The sequence below is a fragment of the Puma concolor genome, chromosome B3 (genome assembly GCF_028749965.1).
Source record: "Puma concolor isolate L17-30 chromosome B3, mPumCon1.1.hap2, whole genome shotgun sequence".
NCBI classification, from domain to species: Eukaryota; Metazoa; Chordata; class Mammalia; order Carnivora; family Felidae; genus Puma; species Puma concolor.
The window spans coordinates 101,157,082-101,173,021 of record NC_141672.1 but is presented as its reverse complement, the minus strand read 5'-3'; the positions used below and the strand labels follow the sequence as shown (position 1 = coordinate 101,173,021).

The window sequence follows — 15,940 nt, the reverse complement described above, 5'->3', positions numbered from 1 at the left end:
AAATTTTTCTGTTTTCTCCCAGTACCTCATGGCTGCCCTTTGTCATTCCTGGTGTTCACAAGTCTAGATTCTCTTTAGTTCATAAAGTTAACCTTTAGCCTCTGTGGTAGAGGAAAGAGTAGGTATCTGTTATATGAGTTGGGGAAAGAGCATTTAGATTTCTCAGCAGTCCTTGTGCTTCATTTTTATTTTTTATGTACTGGATATTATACCGAATTACTCCAAATACCAGATTGCTTAAGTTCCCTGGACAAATTGATTCTCTTCTCCTTGCACTCATTTACTCAGATATTTAGTTGTAACTTCCTCCATGCTGCAAAGTTAACTTGTACTCTTACAGTCAATTTCCATCTAAAAATGTGTTGAAATCTCATTGACAATTAGTATGGTTTGGTGTTTTTGTGGTCTTTATGAATGAAATTATTTCATATCTTTGCCTCAATTTAGCAGGGTTTTAGGAGAGTAAAAAAAATAAATGTATGTGATTAATACACCCTTATCAATTTCAATAGTCAATCACTATAGTAGTTAAGAACTAGACCTAGATTTGAATCTTTACCATTTATTGTGGTTATTGCCTAGGGTTCTCTATTTAACCTACATAATCGTATTTCTTATTATAAAAATGGAATTGAGAATGTCTAACATGAAGATTAAATGAGATAATGAATGCAAAGCTCTTAACATACTACCTCATGCATCATATGTGCTCAATAATCAGTAATTGTTATGAACTGTTGGTCTGGTCTCTGGCTTACTGAAATTTTATTGCATTCTTTTCTCCCTGTAAAACATTTCAAGTAAGCAAAATATTTAATCTATCATCTCATATTATACGAAGGGTTAACATGATTCCAAAATGAAATTATAATTTCAGAAATGTTTTATATAAATGTTTGTATTTAATATATTTGTATAAAATTACTATGGATGCAACTTGTTTTCAAATTCAAGTTGTGTTTCTATTCAAGTGATTGTAACTAGAGTCCACATTTTAAACAGTCTAAGAAAAACAGGTATTGTTATAACTGGGTAATTGCTTCATGACCTTGATTTGGAAACTTGGTATACTGAAATTCTGATAGGTTTTTTTTTTAACAATTTTTTAAAGTCTGCTTTTGAGAATTATTCTGGTACATACTTTAGATTAAGAAATTGTTTTTCTATTTCTTTGGTATGTTAGGTTGAACATTTATGTTCCTTTAATCCAGAAAGTTTAGTATCATTAAAGTAGTTTAATTTAAGCCTAACTATGAATATAAAAGAAACATTCTTAATTGTTTCAGGAAATTACAAGAACTAATATGGCTGAAGGAGAAACAGAAACATCAAATTCTGAAAGGTAAATATAAGGAAAAACTGACTCTCTTGAAATTCAAGTATATAAAAAGCTTGATACTTGAACTGCATTATTTTAGTTAATTGATATTTCAGTTATTTTGTTTAGTTTTTTTTTAAGCTTATTTATTTATTTTGAGAAAGAGAGTGAGGGAGAGCTCATAAATGGGGGAGGGGCAGAGAGAGAGGGAGAGAGAGGATCCCAAGCAGGCTCCGCACTGCCAGTAGAGAGCCCTCTGTGGAGCTCAAACCCATGAAACCATGAGATTGTGACCTAAGCCGAAACCAAGAGCTGGCGTTTCAATGACTCCGCCACCCAGGTACCCTGTTATTTTAGCTTTAATTAAAATAAAATTTTGAAATTTTAATACAACAAAAATATACTGTATATCCTTAGTTTTAAAATCATTTTTTAAGTTTTGACATCTTTTAAACATCTTTTAAACACCTTACAGTTGTTAAATTTTAAAAAGTACTTATTAGTAAATAAACTGTTAACAGATTTTAATTGCTCCTATCAAGTGAAAACAGTTATAAGATACTACAAGTTACAAGACAGATGGGGACAATTTTTGCAAACAGATCATCTTAAAATCTTTTCTGTCTAAAGTATTTTCAAAAGCTATAAAACTTTTGGTGGGAACTCATAAAAGTTTCAAACTTCAGGAATTGGCTTTAAAAAATGTAATTCTCTGATCAACACTAAAGAGCCCAAGACATTTTAGAAGCTTTCTTAACAAAAGAGAATCTAACATTCAAATTAGAACTTAATTCCAGATAAAGATAATTTTATTTTATCTTTCAAGTTAAGTAATTTCCCCATGGCTGTGTTTATGCTGTGTATTTTATATACAGCTATACAGCGTAAGGTGTAGGGTGCTAGTTAACCAAATAAGAGTGACTCATCTATTGCCCCTGAGAAGAAAATTATGGAATAAGGCCTTATGAAGGTGTTTCTTAGACTTTGCTAGAAAAATTATTTAGCCCTTTCTTCACCTAGAATTTGGGGACGGGGCAATGGTTAACAAAATTTCAACAAAGGAGTTAGAAAAAGCAGACTAGTCACCTCTCTATAATGTTTTCTATAAATTGTAGTTAGTCCAATAACATCTGAATAAAAATAAAAATTATATAAATTTAAATGAGGAAAATAAACTAATTGTTTGCAGATGGCGTAATTGACCTATAAGATCCAAGAAAATGAGCTAAGAATGAAATTAATGAGAGTATAAATTAAGGTAGTTTGTTATAAAAATCTGAATCTTTCAATATACCAATAATGTGATTTAAAATACAATATTCTTCACAAGAGGAGCAAAAAATGAGAACTGTGCAGGATCTAAATGAAGAAATGCAAACTTACTGTGATAGAAAATAACTAATTAATAACTACTGCATAATAGGCCATTTTCCAAATTAATTTATAGTTTTAATAATGAGTAGTTAGTTAAAAATCCTAATGGGATTTGGTTTGGAAACCAACAATGTTTAAAGGAAGATTCATATGTTCTATTTACTACCATAATTGTTTATTTAAATTATTGTTCTTTTGTTAGTATTAGGTTGTTTCTGTATTCACTATTTAGACATTGTTTTTATGAGCGTCTTTGTACAAATATCTTTTACATTTTTAAACTATTAAACTTAGGAAGAAAAGTAGTAGAATGTGGGTGATTTACTCTATTAAATAATAAAGGACAGTTGCTGGGATGAGCACTGGGTGTTATACACTTGTTAGGATGAATCACTGGAATCTACTCCTGAAATCATCTAATATTTTATGATTCACTACATAGTTTGTGTTAACATGCCAGGGTAAGTGTGAACACACACACTTATACACACATAAACATTTATATATACAAACAAACATATTTATGTATGCATGTTGTATATATTTACATATATTTTTTCAGGCATATGTTTATGTTTTTTTAAATTCAGCTATTAAATATTAGGGAAATATTTATGAATGCTTATTTAATTTTGCATAGGGAAAGACACTCTAATTAAGAGGATATAGAAATCATTTAAAAAGTAGTTTTTTTCTGGTGCTCCTGGGTGGCTCAGTCGGTTAAGCGTCCAACTTCTGCTCAGGTCATGATCTCATGGCTTGTGGGCTCAAGCCCAACTTGGGGCTCTGTGCTGACAGCTCAGAGCCTAGAGCTGCTTCAGATTCTGTGTCTCCCTCTCTCTCTACCCCTCCCCCACTCATGCTCTTTCTCTGTCTCTGTCTCTCTCTCTCAAAAATAAACATTAAAAAAGTAGTTTTTTTCCAAATATGTTCACTTCTTCTTTAAGGTTACAAATTAATAAGAATGCTTAAATTTTAACCTAGATAGGCAAGAGTGTGAACAGTTGAGAGTGATGATTATCAGGACTAAAACCAGTTTTGATAGATTCCCCAGGTCTCCTTTTAAGATGTGACTCTGGAGTTTCTCAGTCTCATGCCTAAGAAACTGGCCACCTCCTAAAGTGTACATGGCAAGGACTGGGGATTTGGGTTATTTTTTGTTTGTTTGTTTTCTGTTTTGGCAAATGTGCTTTGATCTTTTTTTTTTTTTTTTAAGAGCATGTCTTTATTTTGATAGTGTTCAAATACAATGTGTTATAAAGGAATAGATAATAAATGGCTTTATTTTTTCAGTAAACAAGATAAAGCTTCTTCAGAGGAAGAAAAAAATGAATGTGTTACAAATTCATTTGAAGGCTCATTAGCAACAAAAAATGAAGAAAGCATAACAGTGTCAAATAAGGAAAATGATACCTGTCTTGAAGATCAGAAAACTGGTTTAAAGAATATCTTCAGCCATGATTCAAATATTGATGCAGATAAAGTAGAAAAGGAAAAACAAATAGAGCACGTTTGTCAGAAAATGGAGTTGAAGATGTGCCAAAGTTCAGGAAACATAATTTCTTGTGATCAGAATGAAGATTCCAACTCCAGTGAAGCTAAGTTTTCTTCAAAGAATGTTAAGGATTTGCGGTTAACATCTGGTGATGTTAGCATTGATCAATTTTTGAGAAAAAGAGATGAACCTGAATCTATTAGTTCTGATGTTAGTGAGCAAGGCAGTATTCATTTAGAACCTTTGACTCCATCAGAGGTACTTGAGTATGAAGCCACAGAGATTCTTCAGAAAGGTAGTGGTGATCCTTCAGCCAAGACTGATGACGTAGTATCTGATCAAACTGGCAGTGTTCCTGGGGAAAATAGCCCTAGCACAACAGAGACAACAGTAGACCTGGCAGATGAAAAAGAAAGAAGTTGAAATTTATTAGTCATTCTAAGTTTAGTGTACCAATGGTAATAACATTTGGAACAGTGCTATCAGGTGAACTCAGTGGTGCTGTTCTGTAGAGTTCAGAAATAGAAAAATGTGAGGGAGGTCATTCATCTACACTTTACCTGTATGTTCAATCCAGGTTATTAAAGAAATCAATTCACCCATAATAGCATGATTTGTATTTCCAAAAAGCCTTTAAAACTATTATGGATTTTAATGAAAGCTAAGTTTGCAATGGAAAAGTCTCATTTAACAGTTTTTGAAGAGAAGTTGGTGGCCAGTATGAGTTGATTTTTAGAATATTAATTATAATGATAAAGCTTTTGAAACTTCCATCAGTCCTAAGCTAAAAGTTCTTAGTACCTATATATTCTTTTCAGGTTACTTAAAGGAAGAGATTTGGAAACCACATACCTTTTGGGAATAATTGATTTAAAGTAATGGCTGATAGGCATTGTTAACGAAGGCTTCATTTCGAGTATGATGCTGGTAAATGGGGCATGCTTAGAATGCTAAGTTAATTGATCTAATGAGAATTTGGATGAACGTAAAGTTAATTTTGGATTTAATATAACATTCCAGACTGTCACAAGCATGTAAACAGAATATTTGAATCTGTGTACCTCCCTACAAGTGTGAGCCTGCAAGGCTGTAAGCTTACCTTAATTAAACTTTCAGTGAAAGTGACATTATTAATATGTAAATTTATATTTGTGCTTTTTGTCAGTGTGTAAGCTGTGCAGAAATCCCTTGATGTGCTAGTTGTATAAAATAGAAACCCATTGTTGAAACTCCTGTAGCTATTATGCTTTTAATATTGTTTTAATGATCTTTAGAAATAGACCCATAAAAATGGTCTGGACACCAAACCAAAGTATGGTATAATGTAGATATTGTAAAGCAGTAAACAGAAAACATGTCCTGGCTCATGCCATGTTTAAGTGACTTTTTCTTTAATTGTAAAATAGAAACTTCAAATGGGACCTAAAGCAGTGATGTAAAAAATTGGTTTGGGACATTTAGTCTAATTTATCCATATCCTATTTTATCCACAAAATGGCTGCTAAATAGATTTTCCAGTTGTTTTTTATCATCTAGAAAATAGTAGATATAGAAATAAATAATATGGATAAAGTAGTTTGCTTTAAAGTACTTAAAATTTTATTTAAAATGCTACATTTTTACTTCTTAAAATGTGCTTTGAATTCTTAAATTTTGTTTCATTGAATGTTAAATGTTATAAATGGCTATTAAAATTCTGCTGTATATAGTAGTTTTTGAGTAAATATTTGCAATAAAAATCTGTCCCTGAATAATTTTATTTTTCAGAAACCTGCTTGAGTTGGATTACCTTTGGCGCCTTTAGAAATTGTATACTTGTTCAAGGAAATTTCATGTTGAAGTTAGTGGTAGGATTTCATTCTGTATTCTTTAATTGATGCATGATTTATTTTAAATTAGGACTTAAAGTACAGGGGAAAATACTGTTAATATTTACAGAGAATATATCTGCTTTAAAAATTCTTTTATTGCAAGAGAAATATAATTTACTATTCTAGTTTTCTATCTGCCCAGCAAAGTAAAAAGAGTAAACAGGCAAAATATATTATTGATTTACTTTCTTGAAAAGTTTTTTTTTTTTTTTGAGGGGGTCACATATTTTCATCTTTCCTGCTACCAAGAAAAGATAGGGAGAGAGGGACTTTTTAGCTGTTACCCTTCACCTTGTTGAAACAAAACTATAGCAGACAAGATTTTTGGAGTAATTTAAACCTTAGAAGTGAAGGAGTAGAAGAAAGTCTATGTAAAGACTATTTTCTGAATCTTATTCAATTAATCGGCTGGCAGATCACCTAATGTACAAAACCCTAGATCACTGTGCCAAAATAAGTCTCTAATGACACTGTTATCCCTTTGAGCTTTGGGTAGTTCCTTCTTCTGTGGCTATATACCTTTAGAGTAGTTGTGTTCAACATAGCTAATCAGTGAACTGTTTATGCCTATCCATTAGGAGAAGAGGAAACTGTACCAAACTCTAAGGAAAGTCTGGCAATGAAAACAAAAGTGTAGTTGAAATAAGCATCGTATTTGGTAACATAATTGGTTTATGTTCTCATACCATCTCCTTATTTCCATTGAGGAACAAACAGTTCAGGTGCACAGACCAAGCCTTTGAGTAGCAGTGCTTTAGAACAGCGGACAGCAAACTTCTGTGTAGGGCCAGATAGTAAATAATTGTGGACCATACGGTCACAATTATTCTCAACTCTTCCTTGTAGCTTGAAAGCAGCTGTAGATGTAATGTAAATAATAGCTTGTTTGTGTTCCAATAAAACTTTATTTACAAAACAAGAATGTTTGGCCCATGGATTGTGGTTTGCCTTTGCCTGCTTTAGAGTGCTTAGACTGACTTAATCTGACACTGAAAGCCAGTGATGCACTCTAGTGACTGTTTGCCTAGGAACTACCTACCAAGGTGCCTTAGTGTATAATAGTTCCCTGTTACCTGACAATAAACTTAGGATTGATTTTAAGTGCAGTTCAGTGACACTAAGAAGCATTATATTCATTTTGTGGATATACTTTTAATTTACATTGAAAATCTGAATGCCATATTTATTTGTATTCTTTCTTTCCCTTTGTGTCTCTCCAATAGGGAGGAAATTGGAATTTTTTTCATCCATGAATTTTTTTAAGAACTATTCTAAACATTTTAAAAAGGAACTGATAATATACAAGTCACTTTGTTTTAGCTGTAAGTAAAAAGATGAGGAAACCAAATATCTAGGCAGTTATTGGCCTAAGGTTAAAAAGCTAAGATTTGAATGAAATTTGATCTTGATTCTGAAACAGAATCTGAAGCAGGCTTCAAGCTCTGAGGTGTCAGCGCAGAGCCTGGCTCAGGGCTCAAACTCCCGAACCATGAGATCATGACCTGAGCCAAAGTTGGATGCTTAACCAACTGAGCCACTAAAGATATACTTTATATAATAATTATATAAATTTAACATCATTAAATTTTTGTAGGCTTCTGTGATGTCATTTTTTACTTCATGGTTGACATGATCATTTTTGTTCCATCAAAATCATTACTCCAAAACCACTCACTTGTACTGACTTCAATGACATAGTACTTTTGTATGTATGTAGACACTACAGAAGAAGTGCAAATATTTCATTTTTACTAGATTACCTTAACAGTAAGACTTGTTTTTTCAGTTAAGAAATGAAACATTTGACTTACCTATTTCTAAGTATTAAAAGAGAGAAAGTTATTTTTAAATTATTTTTTTCAAATGAGACACATGTGCAGATGCATGTAGACAAAAAAATAGTATTAGATTTTTAAAAGTTATGGCAATGTTTAATTTTTACCCCAAAAGCTATAAATTAAAAGATACTTGTAAGGAATTAAACACATCTTTAGCAACAAATGTAACTTTGTAGAGGAATGAGATATCCTGAGAAATCACTTTTACAGTTATGTAAATTGCATGTTAAAAATATTATAAAACCAGTTTCATTATTTAAATGAATATACTAAGCATAATTTAGTCTTCTTTGATGACACAGTGTATCACCATGAAGATTATTGAGCTAAGTTCAATAGATGTTAATGGCCTGAATACCTGCTATAGATGTTAATGGCCTGAATACCTGCTGATCACAGAAGTTACCTTGGATTTTGGTTTCTAGAAAATATCCCAGGTACATCTGGGGTCATTTGGCTTTTCCAAAAACAGAACAGAAAAATTGACTGTATCACTCACCCAATCCAACCTCTTTTTAAAAATGACTAAAACCCTTTAAATCTTAAAGTATAACTTGCCATTTGTGGGGAATTTGGGAGAATTTAAACTATAATTTTAAATTTTTTAAATATTTCAAGTCTTCATCCACTGCCTTAAAAACATGACTTTAATTGTTCTGTATCAGGGGCTAGCAGACAGTGACCCACAGTTGGCCACCTGTTTTTATAAACAATTTTGTTTATAAAATACCCATATCATTTGTTTATATATTGTCTGTTGTAGTTTTTGCACTGCAATAGCACAACTGTACCGGACAGAGACCATTTGGCTCACAGGCCCAAAGCTTAAATCTGGCACTTTAAGAAAACGTTTGCTAGCACCTGCTCTATATTTTTATGTAAGTATATCATAATTTTATAATTATTTTATTGTCACTTTATAAACACTACAGGGAAGCTCTCACTTCATAAATTTTGGTCTTGTTATTACCTGTAGGAAGTCTAAGTGCAATACTAGATTGAAGAATATTTAGTTTTTAAGTAGCCAAATACCAATACTTAACTTTAATTATCTTCCCATGATGCTTGTGGAAAGCTTCTTGTTCCAGTATGAACTCCTAGAGTTAAGAGTTTACTTATCTAGATTTTATTTTGACTCTTCAAACAAATTTAGCTTTTTTAACCTAATGTGACTTTAATTTATGCTATTCACCAAGTATTTCCAATGTGTGGTAATGTGACTGTTACCTAGCCAGTGAGTTGTGAGTGAAAAGTTATTTCAATTTGGATCATTTAAGTGTTGATACGAGACTCTTTAGAACTTTCTTTTCTCTCTGACATGGTGATGATGATTGCTGCATCAGGCTGGGTTCCTGAGGGACTGTAAACCTAGCCTCCCTGTTTAGATGGACATATAGCGTGAGGGAGAAATAACCATTTTTGTTTTAGTTAATACAGTTAGGGAATACCTCATTTGATACAGGATTAGTCCTGAAAGCAGAGTGCTGCCATAAAAAGAAGCAAAATTGAACTAAATTAAACTATATTGCATTGGCTTAGGTGACAGGTGGTAAAGCTACATGAGGTGATCCACATTTGCTGTGGTGAAACGTTTGGTAAACTTGCCTGCAATACTTGGAAGAAAAATAATATAGTGAAGTTTTATCTCTATTGGAAGAGTTTGGAGAACAATTTTGTTTATTAGTTGCATTTGACAGTTGCATTTTAAGAAAGACATGAACCCAGATGAGAAATGGTAAGATATCCATTGGAAACAAAATAAGAAAAGTCCAGAAATTCAGGCACTTGAAAAGCTGGGAAAGACAGAACTTCTCATCCCCAATCAGTCGAACAAGAAAGCCTTTAAGTAACAAAGCTAAATTAATTCAAGAATATGGCCATCATACTAATTGTTTTAAATGTCTAATTTGGTTAAGGAGATCCCGCCTCCATAGTGTTTCTATGTAGGAATTCTTTCACAGCATTTCTTGGGAAATTTATGTATTTTTCTGAATCTCATGACCCATCATTCAGGAAATTAGTGAAACAGGAAGAAGAATTGCAACTAAGCAAGAATTAAAGCTTAGTAATGAATTTAGAGCCATTATTGGACTGAAGGAATCCACTGAAGTCAAGCACAAAAGCAAGAATGGGGAATGCTGATATAGAGTCCAAGAATAAGTTCAACATTTCCAGGAATCAGAACAGGAGGACATGGAAGAGAAGTTGTCACAACCTGATCATTCAGTCTTACTTGTAGCTATTGCCATGTTATGAATGTATGTCTATGTTCCTGTCTGCTACTAACGGTGAGTCATTCTTATAAGTAAAATAAATATGAATAGGATTAAATATATAGAGTATACTTTATGCAAATCCCATCACTGGTGTTCTAAGAAATAACACATGGAAGCAAATTAATTCCTTACATTGTCAGTTTTGACCTGTGATTCTGTGTCCTGTCCCTTCATGGGACGTCCAAATGTAACATTCAAATACTACCAAATAAACTTGTCAGCACTTCTAAGTTTGTATGATTATTTGCCAAAGGCTGCTGTTCTTTGCAAATACTTTAACTAGAAATGCAAAGAAAAGAAGTAAATGTTTTGGCATATAATGAAATGAAGTTAGAAACTGATCTAAACTCTAAATTAGAAAAAGCAGTATCAATTTCAACAGCAAGACCAAAATCAGGGAAAGCCGACAAAATATTTTCATCATTAAAAAGGAAAAGAACTTTTATAAATCAACATGTAACCAAATGTCAGCTTATAGATGTTTTTGGACAATTCTTAGCAATTCAACTAATAGAAATGTGAATATGAAAGAAAAGTTTCTATGTCTGAAATGTTTGTAACAAAATAAAGATAAAAACTATCAGGTCAATTAATGCATTGTGTGCTTTTAAGTTTCATTTTAAGATAAACTTATAACAAGTATTTGTAGTACTTACAGTTTAAAATGATTTTAATTTGGCATCTATGCTAATATTTCCTTCATTTAATGTTTTCTGTTGTCAAATGTCTATGTCAGACAAAGAGAGTGGTATTGAAATATATAATATTGTCACAGTACATTGGTTCCTATTAGGAAATCACATATTTATGTCTTTTTAACAGAAAATATCAAACATTTAGCAGAAAAATGATGCAGTATTTATTATGGTGATAACTATTTTAAAATACATTAATTATAGTGTTATGAAAAATACAGAATGATGAATGCATATAATTTGGGGATTCCTGAGAATTCCCAGAAATGTTATTCTTTATTCCTATTTCCTAAATATTAATGTCTGTCAGGAATTGGAAATGCTAATGCCCAGTAAATCTGTTCAGGTAGACAAAATGGCTTAGGAAATGGGTGCTGAAGTGTCAGTCTTCTATCAATGCCTGATGGGCTCAAGGTACTCCAGTTAAGTGGGGACCATTTCTTTAAAATTGTGGGTGTGACTATTGGCTCATTGCTAACTGGAATCATATAAAAAGCAAAAATTTGGTGGGGCGCCTGGGTGGCGCAGTCGGTTAAGCGTCTGACTTCAGCCAGGTCACGATCTCGCGGTCCATGAGTTCGAGCCCCGCGTCGGGCTCTGGGCTGATGGCTCAGAGCCTGGAGCCTGTTTCCGATTCTGTGTCTCCCTCTCTCTCTGCCCCTCCCCCGTTCATGCTCTGTCCCAAAAAATAAACGTTGAAAAAAAAAAAATTTAAAAAAAAAAAAAGCAAAAATTTGGAGAGAGGTATACTGTCAAAGAAACCATGAATTTGGACTAAAAGTTTATAAATGTTCAAGTCTTAAAATGAACCCTTGGGTCCCCAACTTTTTTTTTTCTTTCCAAGTTTTTATTTAAATTCCAGGTAGTTAAAATACAGTGTAATATTAGTTTCAGGTGTAGAATCTAGTGACTCAGCACTTCCATACAGCACCTGGTGCTCATCACAACAAGTGCCACCCCTAATCCCATCACCTGTTTACCCTGTCTCCCCACCCACCTCCCCTCTGGTAACCATCAGTGTGTTTGTTTTCTGTAATTAAGAGTCTGTTTCTTGGTTTGTCTCTTTCTTCTTTCCCCCTATGTTCATTTGTTTTGTTTCTTAAATTCCACATATGAGTGAAATCATATGGTATTTGTCCTTCCCTGGCTGACTTAATTACACTTAGCATAATACTCTCTGGCTCCATCCATGTCATTGCAAATAGCAAGATTTCATTCTTTTTTATGCCTGAGTAATATTCCATTGTATATATATACCACATCTTTGTCCGTTCATCAGTCGATGGACATTTGGGCTCTTTCCATAGTTTGGCTATTGTTGATAATGCTGCTATGAAGATTGGAGTGAATATATTCCTTCAAATTAGTATTTTTGTATCCTTCGGGCTCCCACCTTTCTATATGATGTAGCAGATGGAACCTATTACCCAATATCCACCTCAGATGTGATCAGAAGGATAAAGAAAAAAGGAAGGGCCTCTTTGATGGTGGGATCAATAGCTATAGACATCAGTGGATTAGGGATTCCCCTCAAGGAATTTTTGAGCCACCAGAGTAGAGCATTCTTGTATCAAGGAATTGTTTTGGACCAGTGACTGTGTATCTCCAAATTCCCCTTTCTATTTCTGTTTCAACCTTGTATGTGTAGGAGACGGATAGCTTTTCAATTCATAGGTCAATAGTTAAGAGGAGACTAGTGCATACCATTACCCAATTTAGAGACTGGCAGGAGATACTAAACTTTGAGCTTGCTGCCATTGATTTAATGGGACTTTTTAGTTACTTCTGCTTAGAAGAGAAACTGTATTTGGGCTGTAGGAAGGAGGGTGCACTGAATAGCTATTGACCAGAAAGATGGTCCCATATGGTTAGGTTCTCCCTAGAGAACCAGACACAACAGGATGACACTTCCTTTATGCGTGACTGGGGCAATCTGTCTGGGTCTATGAATTGTAAGCAAATATGACATGTAACTTCTGAACTCAAGCACTGAATTGCCAGTATGAGACCTTCTAGACTCTTATCTTTCCTCTGATTTGTTTACTGGCACTGTTTGAGATGGTGGTTGCTCTGTCAATTGAGTAACTAATGAACAGAAAAATCACCGGTCCAGTTTGCAATGGACTTTTAAAATGAGTGAGAAATTTTTGTTGCTGTTACTAATTGAGATTTGGGGGTGGTTACTACAATATAAGTCTAACCTATCCTGACTGATAATATTATGAAAATCTTTTTGAGCCAGTGCCTTAGAACCTGTGTCAGAATTTCCTAACCTTTTAGAACTACCTCAGCAATTCTTAGTTTTTACTATTTTTAAATTAGTCCCCCTTGGGATTGTTAAGAATCAGGGTTTTGAGGGGGCGCCTGGGTGGCGCAGTCGGTTAAGCGTCCGACTTCAGCCAGGTCACGATCTCGCGGTCCGGGAGTTCGAGCCCCGCGTCAGGCTCTGGGCTGATGGCTCAGAGCCTGGAGCCTGTTTCCGATTCTGTGTCTCCCTCTCTCTCTGCCCCTCCCCCGTTCATGCTCTGTCTCTCTCTGTCCCAAAAATAAATAAAAGTTGAAAAAAAAAATTAAAAAAAAAAAAGAATCAGGGTTTTGTGCATAATTAAAAAAAATAGTTTTAGAACTTTGACTTCTAATAAATTTGGAATAATAAGGATTGGATTTACCTTCCCCCATGAAATAAACAAACCAAAAAAGCAACATAAAACAATGGTTTTCAAGACAGTGACCTCAAGAACGAAAGGTAGTGAATCCATGAGAGAAAACAAATGTGGTGAGCCCTATGATTGCCTGAGTTTACAGCCTTGAGAGTTTACAAGCCAAGAAACAGAGGAAGGTAAGTGAGACAAAACCTGAGAGATTCAATGAGGTGAGAAGACACAGCTGAGAGTCTGGAAAGGCCCAGAGAAGAAGAGTTCATAGGACCAAGTCCCAGAGAGGAGAGAGCTGCACTGATGTGCGGTATTCTGCAGAGTACTTTGTTTTATGTGAGAAACTAACCAGGGGGAAGGAAAGAAAAATCCAAAAGGATTAGGGAAAATAGTATTGGCATTTTAAACAGGGCTAGGAAGTGCATATTCCTAAAGGCCAGAATGAAAAAAAAATGTATAATTCATGGAGCATTGGGTAGAGAACTCAGGGAAGTCTTGCCTCAGTAGTATGGAAATAATTAGCCCTAGACTGAGCACTGCTCCATACCCAATGAACAAATCATAAAACAAGACCTGAAAGGGTCAAGTAATTTCCACATTAAGCAGAACAAGAGTAAAAAAAAAATTTTTTTTTACACAAAAGTAAAATTCACAATGTCTGGCATCCAGTAAAAGATTACCAGGCACACAACGAGGCAGGAAAACATGGTCATAATAAAGAAAATAGCTGGTCAAAATTGACCCAGAACTGATATAGATGTCAGAATTAGGACAATACATTAAAATAGTTAATAGAATTATCTTCAAAAATTAAGAAGATACTTAAAAATCAAAATTGATCTTTAGAGATAAAAACTACATCTGGGATAAAAATTGTGAGATTAATGGCAGATCAGACAGGGCAGAAGAAAAGTTTAGAGATTTTAAGACAGCAATACAAACAATCCAGTGAGCTGCAATTGAGGCCTAATGTTTTCCAAACATGAACACTATACAGCTGCGTATCCAAGAAGCTCAACAAATCCCAAGTACATGATACATGAAGAAAACCCACAAAAGTAGCATAATAAAATTTCTCAAAACCAGTAATAAAGGGAAAATTGTAAGCAGACAGATAAAAGTTTAAAGTAGTCAGATAAAAAGGACAAGACATATAGAGGAACAAAGATAAGGACGACATCAGATTTCCTTAAAAGTACTGAAAGAAAAAAAAACCTGTCAACATAGAATTATATTCTTTAGGAAAACTGCTTTTCAAAAACAAAGGCAAAGACTTTTTCTGAATTTATCACCAGGAGACCTACAATACAAAGAAGTCCTGTATGCAGAAGGTATATACTTGAGATCAAATTACTTAACTCTGTTCACATTATCTGTAGTCTTACTGGTTTTTTATTCCCCTTGATCAGTTATTAAGAGCATGTTTTAAATCTGACTCTGATGATGGATTTTGTCTATTTATAGCTGTAATTTTATTAGCTCTTGCTTGAATTTGAAATTATATGACGTACATACAAGCTTAGTTTATTTTCCTGGTGAATTGAGCTTCATTATATAGTGACCCTCTTTATTTCTAGTAACGCTTAAAGTTTTTGTTATTTTACTGAAGTCATTTTGCTTCATATAGCTTACACATTTTCTGTTGGTTATGATTTACATAAGTATTTTCCACTATTACACTTTCAACCTTTTTGTGGTATATAGATACAACCTTAATATCTACCCAGGCAATCTTTGTCTTTTAATCACAGCATTTAATCCACTATATCTATGGTACTGATGAATTGTGTATGCTCTGTTTCCCTTGTGTCTTCTTTATTTTTTAATCTTATTTTTGGTCATCTTTTGAAGTATCCTTTCATCTATTTTTTTTAAATCTACTGTTTTGGAAGTTATATACTCTATGTTCTTTTCTTTTTTTTTTTTTAATCTTTTTAATGGGTACCCCCAAGAATGACACAATGTATACTTTAATTTATTAAAGTCCTAAGTTATATTTTCCATTTTCCTAAACAGGGACTAAAAACACTTAAACTCCACTTGAGACCACATACCCTTTTCTAAAGGTGGTCTCTGCTTCCCATTTCGACTCCACTCCTGCCAATCAGAAATGCAGGCTCAGAATAGGACTTGAAATCTCTTGATTTTTAAGTGTTGGTTAAAAAATGTGTAAACAAAACATAAACATGTTAATAGTTCAGCAGTTACAAGACTCTGCTAGGGCCTAAGAAAGAGAACATTTCATCATGACTTGATTTAATAGTGGTTGCAACTATTTTTCACAGACAGCCTCACTGTAGTCCCTTACCACAAGTGCCATGCTTTTATCCCTGCTATGAGAGAAGTAAAAATTTCCAGTAGCCCCTGCGTGCCACTCCAGAAATTATACCAAGTAACCTTAATTTATTAATGATTTTAA

General features: G+C 33.7%; 1 protein-coding gene across 10 annotated transcripts in view; it reads left to right on the top strand.

The window, feature by feature from the left end:
- ZNF280D (zinc finger protein 280D) overlaps nucleotides 1-10,761 on the top strand; it is a 325,027-nt gene extending 314,266 nt beyond the window's left edge. For 8 of the 10 annotated variants that reach the window (XM_086710764.1, XM_086710766.1, XM_086710763.1 and 5 more), the window contains 2 exons: nucleotides 1,287-1,342; nucleotides 3,986-6,980. In XM_086710764.1, the coding sequence (XP_086566890.1) occupies nucleotides 1,287-1,342; nucleotides 3,986-4,610 (681 nt within the window). In that variant the 3' untranslated portion in view covers nucleotides 4,611-6,980. Of the gene's footprint in view, nucleotides 1-1,286; nucleotides 1,343-3,985; nucleotides 6,981-8,659; nucleotides 8,775-9,909 lie in introns of those variants that run through there. The other 2 variants (XR_015252668.1, XR_015252667.1) reach the window with 2 other exon arrangements.
- The last annotated feature ends 5,179 nt before the right edge of the window (nucleotides 10,762-15,940 follow it).